Source organism: Hylobates moloch, unplaced genomic scaffold (genome assembly GCF_009828535.3).
Source record: "Hylobates moloch isolate HMO894 unplaced genomic scaffold, HMol_V3 SCAFFOLD_11, whole genome shotgun sequence".
In the NCBI taxonomy this organism is placed as follows: domain Eukaryota; kingdom Metazoa; phylum Chordata; class Mammalia; order Primates; family Hylobatidae; genus Hylobates; species Hylobates moloch.
In genome coordinates, this window is record NW_026652286.1 from 27,589,046 (window position 1) to 27,603,298 (window position 14,253).

General features: G+C 47.0%; 1 protein-coding gene across 5 annotated transcripts in view; it reads right to left on the reverse strand.

The window, feature by feature from the left end:
- NAV2 (neuron navigator 2) overlaps nt 1–14,253 on the reverse strand; it is a 780,691-nt gene that overhangs the window by 13,087 nt on the left and 753,351 nt on the right. For all 5 annotated transcript variants that reach the window (XM_032166418.3, XM_032166417.2, XM_058424471.1 and 2 more), the window contains 7 exons: nt 12,934–13,029; nt 10,952–11,120; nt 7,185–7,420; nt 4,962–5,116; nt 4,648–4,719; nt 2,649–2,845; nt 683–801 (listed from right to left, as the gene is read on the reverse strand). In XM_032166418.3, coding sequence (XP_032022309.1) covers nt 683–801; nt 2,649–2,845; nt 4,648–4,719; nt 4,962–5,116; nt 7,185–7,420; nt 10,952–11,120; nt 12,934–13,029 — 1,044 coding nt within the window. The remainder of the gene's footprint in view (nt 1–682; nt 802–2,648; nt 2,846–4,647; nt 4,720–4,961; nt 5,117–7,184; nt 7,421–10,951; nt 11,121–12,933; nt 13,030–14,253) is intronic.

A 14,253-nucleotide genomic window follows, 5' to 3' on the forward strand; every position in this document is an offset into this window, starting at 1 on the left:
AAAAAAAAAAAAAAAAAGAATTTGTGCTTTCCAACTGCTGCCAAGCAGGAGGAACTGGCAGCCTTATGGGCCCCAAAGTTCCTAAGAGGGTAGGGGTGCTGATGTCAGGGAAAGAGTGCCACCAGCCCCAGGGCTAAGAACCTGGAATTTGACCCGGAAGGCATGGATTCAAATCCCAGACCTTTCAAACTTCCCTTTTATAACCTTAAGCACATCATTTATTCTCTTTGAGCCTCATTTTTTCCTCTTAAAAATGGAGTAAAAAACCAAATTTCTGTCCAAGTTCCAGGACTAATCCAAGGCTTAATCCAAAAGGCAGATAGGAGAATATTTTGGAAACTGTGAAGTACTACACATGTGTATGGTTCTACTTCTCATGCACTCACGATGCTGAGCACTTTCATTTCATCCTTGCGACAAACTCTTTGTGGCAGAATATCAATGAGGGCTCTGAGGCACAGAAAGGCTAACCAGCTGGCCTGGGGTCACAGTGCTAATGGGTGGTAGAGCCAGGACTTGCAGCCAGGTGTGTCCCTACACTGCACTACACTGATGACCTCCCAGGTGAGGGGTTGTCACCCCATGTCAGTCAGATTTCTGGAGGAGGAGATAAAAACAACTCATCTGGTCACCAGAACAGTCCCCCTCAGCTTCAAGGAAGCCAACAGGGGTGTCTTCTCACCTGGAGTCCTTCTCTGACAGCTTCCAGGAGATAGGGAATAATGGAATAGTTCCACAAGTCGGTGAACCACACTCTCGAGCCGTCCACATCAATGGGGCATGACAGGAAGAGCCGGGGGCCTGGAGACCACAGTGAAAATACATTAGCACTCAAATGGGCATGGGTGATGGGGCATCAGGTGAAGCCATGGTCCGAGTACCCATCACAGGAGGGACCCTAGACGTTCTGAGGGATGGCAGGGCCGAGGCCTGAATGCAGATATATAGCCCTGGATGGTGGGCACAGAGAAGGACATTCTGATTCCTGATTCCACCTGGGTGTCTCCCTCCTCCAGGAAAGGCTTTATGGGGAAGATGCTCACTGCAGCATTATTAATCTTGATTTTTAAAAATGGAAGCCCATGCGCGGTGGCTCATGCCTGCAATCCCAGCACTTTGGGAGGCCAAGGCGGGTGGATCACGAGGTCAGGAGATCGAGACCATCCTGGCTCACACGGTGAAACACCATCTCTACTAAAAATACAAAACAAAAATCAGCCAGGTGTGGTGGTGGGCGCCTGTAGTCCGAGCTACTCGGGAGGCTGAGGCAGGAGAATGGTGTGAACTCAGGAGGCGGAGCTTGCAGTGAGCCGAGACCGCGCCACTGCACTCCAGCCTGGGCGACAGAGTGAGACTCCGTCCCCCCCCCCCCCCCAAAAAAAAAAAAAAAAAAAATTGAAGCCCATGACTACAAGTCCAAAAGAACAGAAACGGTTAAGCAAATGAGGGTACATCTGCATTTGATTATTTTGTAGCCTTTAAAAATACTTTTTAAAACTGAGTAATTGGCTGGGCATGGAGGCTCACACCTGTAATCCCAGCACTTTGGGAGGCTGAGGCCAGTGGAACACCTGAGGTCAGGAGTTCGAGATCAGCCTAGCCAACATGAAGAAACCCCTTCTCTACTAAAAAATACAAAAAAATTAGCTGAGTGTGGTGGTGGGCACCTGTAATCCTAGCTACTTAGGAGGCTGAGGCAGGAGAATCGCTTGAACCCGGGAGGCAGAGGTTTCAGTGAGCCAAGATCACACCATTGCACTCCTGGGCAACAAGAGCAAAACTGTCTCGAAACACAAAAACAAACAAAAAAAACCAACAACTGAGTAGCAACAGAGAATGCTCATGAGATAGTGCTAAATGAAAAAGGATTTTTTTTTTTTTTTGGAGTCTCACTCTGTTCCCTAGGCTGGAGTGCAGTGGTGTGATCTCGGCTCACTGCAGCCTCTGCCTCCTGGGTTCAAGCGATTCTCCTGCCTCAGCCTCCTGAGTAGCTAGGATTACAGGTGCATGCCACCACACTCAGCTAATTTTTTGTATTTTTAGTAGAGATGGGGTTTCACCATGTTGGCCAGGCTGGTTTCAAACTGTTAACTTGAGGTGATCCATCTGCCTTGGCCTCCCAAAGTGCTGAGATTACAGGCATGAGCCACCATGCCCGGCCAAAAGGAACATGTTATATGTATGATATGATTGCCACTTCATAAAGCATATATATATATATATATATATATATACGAACAAGGACAGAAAAAATAATCTCAAATTAAAATTATGTCAAGATGGTGGGATGGTTAGTGATCTTTTTTCTCTGTTGTAAATGTCCAGCTTTCAGAAATGCTGATAAAATTTTATTTTTCAAGCAAAGCCAATCCCAGAGGGTAGCTTCAGCTTGGGGGAACCTTGAGATGGGAGCTCTTTAGTGAGCCAGCAGTTTCTACGTTGGGCCAGGCCGGACACATCTCTCTTCTGAAGACCACTAGCAATTTGGGGTCTACCTGGTCTGTGACTGTCCCTCTGCCCCCCTTTCTATCTTTAAGGACAGTCCTGCTTCTGCTGACTGTGCCTGCAAAGTGCTGTCCTGGCCAGGGCCCAGAGGGTGGGCACCTGAGGATGCCAGCCCGCTCCCCCAACCCCAGTCTCCCACCCACCGATGGTGACGTCCGAGGAACTGTGAGCCTCCAGGAAGCGGTTGAGGTGATGCCAGACCTTGGGAATCCAGTCAATGATTTTTACCAGCTCCATATTGCGCACCCGCCCACTGATCTCTGTTTCCATGAGCTTCCTCCTCAGGAATCGGCCAAGGAAACCCTTCACAGGCTCCGTGTGGTTGGCACAAAGCACCCATCTGGAGGAAGTCAGAAACACTTTTCAAGATGATGACAGTGATCCAAATGATGGCTGACCTCAGGAACCAAAGCACGTTAGAAACAGAAGGTGTACATGCTAATGCAACAAATTGGATTAGCTATGCACCGAACACTGCTCTAAACATTGTAACTATGTATTAACTCGCAGTTCCTCATACCAACCCTCTAACATAGATATTATCTCCACCTCCGTTTTACAGACAGAAATGCTGAGGAACAGACAGGTCATGTAACTTTTCCAGGATCAAACAGCTAGTTAATTGAAGAGCTAAGACGAGAACCAAGAAGCCTGGCTCCAGGGGCTAGGCTCTAACCACTGAGATAAACTGCCTCTTGTGCTTGGTGTCAGGCCTTGTGCTAGGCTATGGAACTATCACTGTGACTAAGACACAGTCCTGGTCCCCAGGAGCTCACAGTCTGATGGAGGAGGCAGACAGGCAAAGAAAGAAATGAAATATGATGAAGCCTAAGGGAATCAGGGAAGGCTCCCCAGAGGAGGGGATGTCTGGGCTGAGACTGGACAGATAATGGGCAGCAACCTAAGGAAAGGCAGGAGCAGGTGTTGGGGTCAGGAGCGGGGTGATGCTGCAGCCTTTGCAAAGGCATGGGAAATTGCATGGGCGTTTGGGGAAACTACCAGAGGTTTAGTGTAACTGAAGTTCAGACTTGACCTGCCAACCCACGGAGTCTGGATTTCATCCTGCAGGCCACAGGGAGCTGGAGCTACTGAAGGACTTTAAGCACGAGAGTTCTATGGTCAGATGTGCACTCTAGAATGCTCACTCTGGTCTGGCTGCCACAGTGCAGAGGATTGGCTACAGGGTGCAGGGGGAAAGCTGCAAGCAGACATACTGGCTAGGTGATGGCAATGGTGTGCTGGGTGATGATGGGGCAGGGATGGGGGGAAAGAGGGGGACGATGGACTTGAGGGATAGTTCGGGGAAAGCATGAACAAGACTGGGACAGCCTAAATGCAGAGGTGAGCCATGCTCTCAGTGTGCTGGAGGAGTCAACATTTCTCTGCTAATTACATTCAGACCCACTTTCAATAGATCTCCCTGAGAGATGCCTGCAGAATGGCCAGTGGAAATGAGCCAGGGGTCCCAGCCCAGGAGACAGCTTCACATCCACCTCTAAGGGCCCAGGCAGGAGAGGTGGAGTCAACTGAGATTCAATATGGGGCAAGGGGTGTTTGGCGATGTCAGGCAGCAATGCAACCTAGCACGACCGAGGTGAACAGTCCCTCGCACACCCTGGCCATGAGAGAGCACCAGCATGGTGCTGTGGCAGCGGGGCAGGGAAGACAAGCTGGCAGGGAGTCACAGCAGCTGGGACTCGAGAGCCCACAGACCCAGCTAGGTGGGAACATTTTAGGTAAAAGCTGTCATTGCTCATGTTCACTTGGGACAGAGAAATGCCACTGGAAACGAGCAGGGCAGCGGGGTCACCTGCAGTCCCTTCCAGAGCTGCCCCCTTGACCCTGTGATAGCAGGACTCAGAGGCAGAGACCTGAGTGCAAGTTCCACTCTGCCACTGACCAGTGTGTGACCTCACCCAAGTCACTTATGTCTCTGGGCCTCAGTTTCCCCATTTGTAAACTGAGAGTGGTAAATGTAATTACTTGAGGCTGAAGTTAAAATTAAATGGATTAAGCTGAGAAAAATGCTTAACAATACCTAGCATACAACACATACTCAACACAGGCATCTCTACCCACCCCTTCTTGCTTTCCTTCTTTGTGATTCCATAGTTTAACTGGACAAGGGAAGGGAAAACTGACCTGAAGTTATGGTGAAGCTGCAGGTTGGGAGTCGAAGAGGTAGCCTGGTTCATTGTGCCAATTATGTAAGGGCTGCGGATAAAATAAAGGAAAAGAAAGCTGTGAGTCCAAGCCAAGCTAGAGAACAAGGTGGTCACAGAGGCCTGTGGCCCTGTGCTTCCAGGCCAGTGGACAGCTAGCTGCCTCCCACTCCCAACCCTATGCGTGTGCACAGCTTCACTCCCACACCGGCCCCGGGCCACCTGTGCGCACAGTGCCCCATCAGGTGGCAGCAATCTCTCCTGGGGGCTATGAGGTCCAGAACCAGCCTTTACCATTTGTGGTACTTGCAGTTGAGCAGCCCATTGAAGATCTCGCCCAGAGAGCTCACGTGGTGTAGGTTGTCCAGGATGATGACGAGGGGCATGTCCACAGCATTGTTCTCACTGTTGCACTGGTCAGCAAGGTTGGACAGGTACTGGCGCAATTCCTATGGTGGCCAGGAAGGCCGAAGGAGAACAAGTTGGTGAATGCACTCAGTGAAGACACACTGCTCGGGGCCTTTGCCTCACCCAGTCCAGCGGAGGCGGAAAGGCCCTTCATGATTCTGCGCTGTAAACACATTCTGGGTGCCTGCCTATTACCGGGCATTGGCTTGGTGCTCAGGGGATGCAGAGTGGGCATGGGATGAGTTAGGACTGGGTCCTGACTTCCAGTATTCACCCGATGACTGAAAACCTCGAGCCTGGGGTAAAAGCACAGCACTGTGCTCCGTATGTATGTAGCCTGAGAGCTACATACACAGAAGCCCTCTACACATCAGAGCAACAGAGGAGCCAGACACACACTTAAGTCATGCTGAGCAGTGCTGGGCCAGACACAACACACAGCACTGGGGAGACGAGTCTACATGCACCGGGCTTGGGGAAGTCCTGCTGAAAAGGCAGGCTTTGTATTTAACCTCGGAGAATGGGTGGGGCATTGGCTCAGCAGGGACTAGAACACAGACCTGAATGCCTGGGGTAAGGGACGCATGTCAAAAGTGGAAGAGGAAGAACAATGGTGCATCAGTGGAAAAGGCTGAAATGGCAAGGTAAGGAGCTGGCAGAGAACCTAGGATGGCTGCCTGCCGTTACTGTCATAATGATAGCTGGCATCACTTAGAGCCAGGCAGGGCTTTAAGGGCCTTACACACAGGAACTTCTGTAGTCCCACAATAACCTAGAAGGTGAGTGCTATGATTACGTCCGTTTCACAGAAGGAGAAGCTGAGGCATGCTGTGATAAGGTGCCTGGCCTCAGAGTGCACAGAGGGTAAGCAGCGGGCATGGGTCAGACCTGGGGGCCTGCCCCAGTCTGTGTCTTTACCACACTGGTCTGTCTTAGATGCCAGCCTGCTTGCTCAGGGGCTAACATCTTCTCCATCTCCTACCAGCACCCACCCACCCTGGGCCTCCATTTGAAGTCAAAATATGGCTTGTTAGCAGTAGAAAAGCCCACCTTTTAAAGTGGCTAGTTCTCTTAGTCCCTCTTCACCGTGATCTCTGGGCCCCAGGCATGTGGCTTCCCATGCCTGCGGAGCCTTCACTTACTGGTCCCTAACTCACACAAAGGCTCTCAACAGAAGGGCTCTGGGTACTTCTCTCTTGTCCTGCACCTACATCAAGTTACTTGGGGAACTTGTAGACGGTGCAGATGCCCAGTCTCAAACAACCTAGTGAAACAGATCATCAAGAAGTGAGGTCTAGGAACCTGTATCTTCAAGCACACTAGGTGATCCTTAAGGCGAAGGAGTCATTTCCAGTCCACCTTTGATCCTCTGGCCCCTTTGCATAGGGCCAGCTAGAGTGAATTATCCATCAATGCTCACTAACGCATGAATGAACAGGTCTGAGAAAGCACTTTCCAACTCTCGGCTCAGACCAGGCCAGGCTCCATTCAAACAGGTTTCCATTGCTCACTATGAAGCAGGATCCAACCTATTTGCTGGCCACATGGCTCTAGAGTCCAAGACTTTGACTTGAGCTTCAGTTCTACCACGTAGTACCATCTGAGTGGTCTTAGGTGCAGGACAAATCTGCTTCAAGCCTCTGTTTCCTTCTCTGTAAAATGGGGATGGTGACAACTACTCCCTTGAAGGTATTGCTGTGAGAAGGTGTTTGCTGGCGATGGGGCAAACAGTCCATAAATGTGGGCTTCTATTATTTTTATTATTGTTATTTTTGTTATTGGTGTTATTATCGTTGTTCCACAAAATATTTTATTCTGGAAAATCAGTAACACCCAGTATGCACATGATAAATTCTTGGTAAATTGCAACAGATGTATCGTGGATAACATTAAAGAACTACCAGCACTGAGCATCATAAATGAGCTCGATCAACTTAACCATAGATGGAACTTCTTTTCTGCTAGCCCCCTCTGGACCTCTTTCACTTGGCTTTCTAAAACCACCCAAGGAGAGTTGATAGGAAATGCTGCTTTCCCATCAGGCTAGTGGTGATATCATCAGTTTTGAGAGGGCCAAAAAATACAGCAGACTCAGAATGACCTCCTCACCTTGCTGGACTTATGGTCCACGTTAAAGGTGGCGATAACCCCGTCTGTCAACTCCCGTCCCTCTCGAAGCACCATATACTCGGACAGCCGGTTGGCCAGGTAGGTTTTCCCAGTGCCGCTGGGGCCAGAGAGAATGATCCGACGGTGCTCTATCAGGAGGGAGACGTAGCGCTGCAGGATGGGCTTGGGAATCAAGGACTCAAACACCAGTGAGTCCAGGCTGTTTTCTGCGAGCCCTGCATTTGAGAGAGACAGGAAGCATCTGAAGCCCTGTAGAAAAGGCAGCTCTCTGTGCTTGCCTAACTGGGACTGCCAAGACCTGAGGTTATTCCTCTCCTCAGCAGTCCACTCACCTGAGACTCCTGCACACCCAGGAACACTGGAGGCTGAGAGCAAAGTGCTGCTGCTCTAGGAAGTCACCTCCCTGTTCATCAACGCCATGTGCTTCTGTCTCCTGTCTTGGCTAACTTCCCAGAATCAAACTCACCTTGAACATTTTGGCTCTCAGTCCCCATCTGTCCTCTGCAGAATTCATAAGGCTCTGGGCTCTATTTGCCTGTCTGGATTTACTATACTTACTACACACACACAAACACACACATACACACACACACACACACCCACACACACCCCTCTAGTATACTATACCAATGGCATCTGCCCAAACAAAACCTGAGTCCTATCTGTCACAACCCTGAGGTTGGCTCTTCACCCTGTTCCCTCCCACATACCAGGTACCACTGCTATCCACACTAAGATGTGCCATGAAGGCAACAGCACTTTTATCTTTTTTTTTTTTTTTTTTTTTTTTGAGACGGAGTCTCGCTCTGTCGCCCAGGCTGGAGTGCAGTGGCGCAATCTCGGCTCACTGCAAGCTCCAACTCCCAGGTTCACGCCATTCTCCTGCCTCAGCCTCTCCGAGTAGCTGGGACTACAGGCGCCCGCCACCACGCCCGGCTAATTTTTTGTATTTTTAGTAGAGACAGGGTTTCACAGCGGTCTCGATCTCCTGACCTCGTGATCCGCCCGCCTCGGCTTCCCAAAGTGCTGGGATTACAAGTGTGAGCCACCGCACCCGGCCTCACTTTTATCTTTAAAAGGAGGAAAAATGCAAGGCGGGATCATTTGATTCTGGAATGTGAATACTGGCAGACATAGTCTGAAATGTTGTTAGCTGGGACTCTTGGTCCTCAACAACATCAAGTGGAAACTTATCCTTCTCCTTTCCTATCTGGGACAATGTCATTAATCAGGGTTGTTGGCTTCACAAGAGGTATCTTTTGGATACTGTCTCTAAGAGAAGATCCATCCAAGGTTAGCTGTCCAGAATCTCAGGTCATTGTTTAAAAGCTACCCTCAAGAAACTAGCAAAATTAATAAAATGTATGTACTGTTTTATAATAGCATATTCCTTCTACATAGTCACTGCTAGCAGATCCCCCCAATGCATCTATATGTTTGTTTCCAGTCTTCTCCCAATCAAGTAACCCCTAAATACAATGACTCTTCCAGAATGAACATGACAAAGGCCCCCAGATGCCTTATCTGCTAGGGACAAACCTAAGATTTTCCTGCTACTGAGCTTGATGTAGCGTACACTTGCTCAAACCTCAATGCAAAGTATGGAGTGTAAGGTCTCTAAATTTAATAATAATAATAAACACAGGAAAAAACCACTAGAACACCCTCTCTGTGTATATATATATATATATATATATGGTGCTCTGTTTCAGTCTTCTGCCATAAACCCCACAGGAAGTGACTATTTAGCACAAGAGCTCACTTCAGGAAATGCAAAGTCAAACCCCCTTCCCCTGGTACCACTGAAGTGAATCACTGCAGCTCAGGCAACTCTTTCAGCTCAAATCCTTGAGTGGTTTTTAGTGCCTTGCAGGCATAAGTTTTAAGTACTCTAGGAAAGAGAAGAGTCAGGTATCACTGAAATATAAACCCGAGCTGATCCCTTGAGGTGCTAAAACTTGATGTGCTGACAGCAGAGACAGATCAGGTCTGCAGAGGGGTGGCACGCTCCACTAGAGGCAGGTAATCTTGTTATGTTCTAGAGAGGCTTGGCCTGGTCTCAGCAATAGGCCATTCCTTTTACTCCTCAGTCCTTTGTAATGCTCATGTGTAAAACCAGCAAGTGAACAATGCATGCTTGGCAGGAGGGATGAAATGCAATTTGAACTCAGGACGTAAAAGGCTCTCCTTAAAGGGTTCTTGTCGAGGATGATTGTTCCAGTGTGTCTGGTACTCCTTCCTGCTTCCCCTCGTGGTAGAACTCTTCTTTCCCATGGGGAGCTCATTCCTGGCAGTTCAAGTGGAACCAATCCAGCTCCTACACCGATTCTCCTCCACTGGTCCAGCTCTTCCACCAACCCAAAGGGATGGGCTGGTGACCAGGCTTGGACAAATCCTCTCCCTGGTCATAACGACCAATTCAGTGATGGGCATTAGACTTACAGTGGGCCAGAGTCATCCCTAGGAATTCTCTGTTACATTTTCCCAAAAATCCCTCTTTCCTTCAGGTTCCTAAGCTAGAAGAAGGAATTGGGCTACCAGGGGGTCATTTCATCAACCATGTGCAAAGAGCTCAATAAATAAGCACAGCCGACGGGCAAAGCTGAGGCAGGCCTGGTCCTGATTCACAGTCTGAGCACCTGGCTCCAGCTGTGCTTGAGGTGTACCCCTGGATTGCCCAGGGCCATGAGCCCATACATTTCTTTTTTTGCTATAGCTACTTTTGAGTCTGTTTCTGTCACTTATAGTCCAAAGGCACAATTGTGGAATTTCACTTGCCAGCAGGAGAAGGCTGTGTGAGGCTCAAGCAATATGTACCACTTGCCACCTGCAGAGCAAGATCTTAATTCCTGCTGATGGAAAATGGTGGGGTGCTTGTGGAAACTCTACCAACCAGGAAATACACCTTGCATCAAACAACTGCAAAACTGCAGTCAAGAGCAGTGCCTTTCAGGGAAGAAAGAAATGAGACAACACAAAGAATGAGCCTAGTACAGTACTTATGAAAGTCTATATTCAGGTGGTCCATAACATATAGGAAATGATGGGGTTTTACAATCAAATAAATTTGGGACAGATTGGATTAAACAGCCTTTTTAACAGCGGGAGTTAGGACACTGAATGACAGAGGCTTTCATGTACCAGTGCACTCCTGTCCCCTAAACACAAATGGGGATAATGATGTAGTTTCCCAGAATTGCGTGGCAGTGAAGCTTTTTTTTTTCCTCCGTGAACTTTGTGGGCCTAGAGTTCTAAGGAATGCACTGGCCTGGGGCTTAATATCGCTAGGTAATGAGAAACCGGAAGCTCTAGCAGCATCATGCATGGGCACAAGCTTCAGCAGTTTCATCAGGATGCTCAGAGTGACTCCTGCAGCCTATCACAAGTCGTGGTTTTCCCATCTGTAGAACGGGACTGCGTCCAAAGCTTGCTGGCAAGAGTAATTCATCAGTATTGGTAAAGCCCTATGTCAACAGGGTTATTAAGATTCCATCATCTCAGAGTCATAAGGCTAATGGGATCTTTTGTTAGATAATTGGAGCAATAAACTAAAATGATTTTGTTTCCTAAGGTGGTTGAAAAAGCAAAAGACGGTTCAACTTGCGTAGAGTAACTGTGGTGGAAGGGAGAAAAGCAGCCCACAAACATATGCACAAACAAAACTGGGGCCACAAGTGCCTATGCCAAGTCACAAAATGAACACTGCAATTCCTGAAAGCTCCGACCTCTGCAACCAGCTCAATTACCTTTCACAGTCACTGAGATGGTCGTGTTCTCTCCAACCAGATAGCCACAAGGAAGCAGCTCCGGTGTTTCGGAAGTGTTGCTGCGCTTGATTTCTCCAATGCTGTAGCCAAGAACACTGTCTGAATTCAGTCCTAGCTGACTCACTGGGTCGACATGAATGATGTATTCCTGGAAAAAATAAAAAATAAAGACCCCATCAAAGATGTGGCTAAAATCTGCCCATGACTCATGTTTTCATTGGGTGATTTATGATCATCTTCTCTTCTTTCTCAGATGTCTGAGTTGAAATTGAGCCGTGGGATGAGGGGGAGAAGAACTGACTTTCTAAGGGGCTAATGCCCGAGTACCACAGGCCTCTTAAAATACAGATTTATTTGGTTAGCAGTGGAGAAAAAAACAAACAAACCCCTAACAAGGTTGTGAACGTTTAGTCTGGATGAACCAAGCACGGAAATGCTAGGCTGCTTTTTCTAAGTTCGACTGAAGTCTTGAAGACATCAGGGCCTGTGAATGCTGCTGGAAAATTCACGAAAAAGTAATTTTGACAGGAAATCTCTCTTCCATCCCCTTCTTTTGGCTCAAAGATCATACAAAGAGATTAAAATGCAGGTTGCTAGAAAAAATCAGCTCTAGATTTTGAGAAGGAAAATGTGTGTTTAATTTGGAAAGTGTTCCCTCTTAGTTGAGCGAACAAAACGTTTTAGGTTAGTAAATGTAGAACTAAGGTCCATGTACTAGGAGGTGACTGCACGATGACTTCGGTGGAATCCCAGTAACAGGCCTTGCATGGTCTCATTTCCTCACTTACTATGACGCCAATGTGCCTCTTTTCAGCCCAAACTGTTCTTCTAATCCAAGGATGTCCCAACTGCCCATCACCATAGATAAGTTTTTGGCCTAGGTAGGAGAATCGGTCCATCCTAAGCCATTCATATGTCTTCTCTGATCTCATTTCTATAGGCTGGCTTACCAGGATGGGGAAAAGATCTCCAGTCAAAAAACAGAATTTTCTCTGTATGAGGTTACCTGGATCTAGCTGTTAGAAAGAAACTATAGTGTACTATTAGGTTGTTGCAAAAGTAATTATGTTGGTGCAATTACTTTTGCACCAACATTAATAGTTAAGTTAGGTTTTGAAGTCGGACCAACTAAACTAGACCAACGTGGTCTAATTCTAGATCCATGACCTTGAACAAGTTCCCAAACTGACCCTCACTTTCTTCACCTTTAAATGGGATAATATAAGGGGCCTGGCATAGTGTCTGGCACAAAAAACGTGGGCTATTATTACTACTCAGGGAATATGATTAATGAGCACTTATAGTTGTTGACTTACTTCAGGACAATAGAAAAAATGTACCAAAAGCTTCCTTCAAATCACTGTGTGTTTCAAGGTTCACCTTGGTACTCATTAGTTATTTATCCCGTGGCAAACACCCAATCTAATGATGTGATTAAAAAGAATAGAGAAATAAGTATGGCAACATCCTTGAGCCTGGCCATCGATCAGACATTAACATCACTCGTAAAACAAATCAAAGACTCTGAAGTGTTGGCACAGGATACTGGGCAAATCAGATCAAATCCCCCAAAATGAAGGCTAGAAATCCAATGTCTAAGCCCTGGCCACAGATTACATACTCCAAAGCATATGTCCTAAGACACAATTCTAAGGTGAAAAGAGAGTTGGACATTAGCAGTTCACTGTGAGAGGATCAAAGAGTTGCTCAAATCACACTCACTAGCTGGCCCACCACTGCAAAGGGCAGATGGAAAGAATTTGGCCGATGACCAGTCTGTACTTACCACTGTCCTTCCATTCTCTTGAGAGCCAGGGAAAAAGTTCCAGCAACATAAACATGTAGGGAAGGGGACAGGTCTGAGAAATGGCCAAGCTCAGGACATCAACCTCTCTTTGCCTCCCCAGGCCCGGATGCCCATGTTAGGTAGTTTGCTGTAGCCGCTGTCTTGAAACACTTACTTTGAACAGCCGTCTAACCACCCCATCAAGCACATCCCACTTCGTCTTGCCACTAACTCCAATGCAGCCAATAAGAAAGAGGTGTGGTCTGGAATCCTAAGGGTAAGGAAATGTACACAGGTGAAAAACAGGTGGATCTTTTCTGACTCAGTTCAGCAGAGGACTCATGTTGCCTTAGAACTCCGCCAATGGTTTGAGAGGGGAATAAAAGTCCTATTTGTATTAATACCAGGTATAACTTAGGTGGAAGTAATAGTCTTAATACCTTTCCCTGCTTACTGCTAAAACAGCGGTCCAAGAGTCACGAAGAGAGGATTTCCTCTCTGGAATATGGAAACTTTTGCTAAGTAAATGTGTCAGACAGGGCATAAATCACATATTCCTTGTATGGAACTCTCTGCACATCTGTCTAGCCTCTCTCTCTTTTCAAACCTTGCTTACAAACTCACCTCTTCCAGGAAGCCTTCAGTGATTAACCCCACCAGGCTCAGAGCTTAAATTGCTTTGGCAATTCTGTACATAACTTATATAATGATATATTCTGTGCTGATTTATATTAGTTTTAGGTATTTCTGTCATGGTTTTGCATATCAAGTTTACCTCCTTACTAGATCTTAAACATTGTCAGGACAAAATGTGTTTCTATTTTTTTCTTCTTTCTTGTTTTTAAATAACATTTATTGTTTTCATTCTTGTTAAAACTTAAAACGTGCGACTAAGAAAACTAGTAAAACTCTGGGAAGAATACTCTCAAAACAATCCTTTTCTAACTCTTTTGCATCTCTGTTCACAGGGCTTTGCATAGTGGCAGCTAACCAGATCACACTGATAAAAGAAAAGCCAATAGTAGAACATGCCATAATATTGGGTTTTTACATGCTCATAAGGATGTAGAGTCAGGAGCGTGGTTGGGCAGAGGTGGGGGAGGTGTCATATGGCAGCTAAGCAAAATCAGCAGAGAAAAGAGCACCAGTCTTGCAGTGACATGATCTGACTCCACCACTTGCCCTTGGCTTCAAATAAGTAATGTTTGGGGTCTTGGGTTTCTCGATTGTATAATGAGGATAATAATCCCTGGTCAACCAACCTCACCTGGATGCTGTAGTGATGCAGAATAATATAACTTTTGAAGGTGACTTGTAAACTTTTGTAAAAGGTATGCTCTATCTGTTCATATTGACAATCACTAGAATACATAGTCCACAAGGTATAACCTGCATTTACTGTAAGAATGAGTGTCCCAGCCGGGTGTGGTGGTTCACGCCTATAATCCCAACACTTTGGGAGGCCGAGGCAGGTGGATCACAAGGTCAGGAGTTC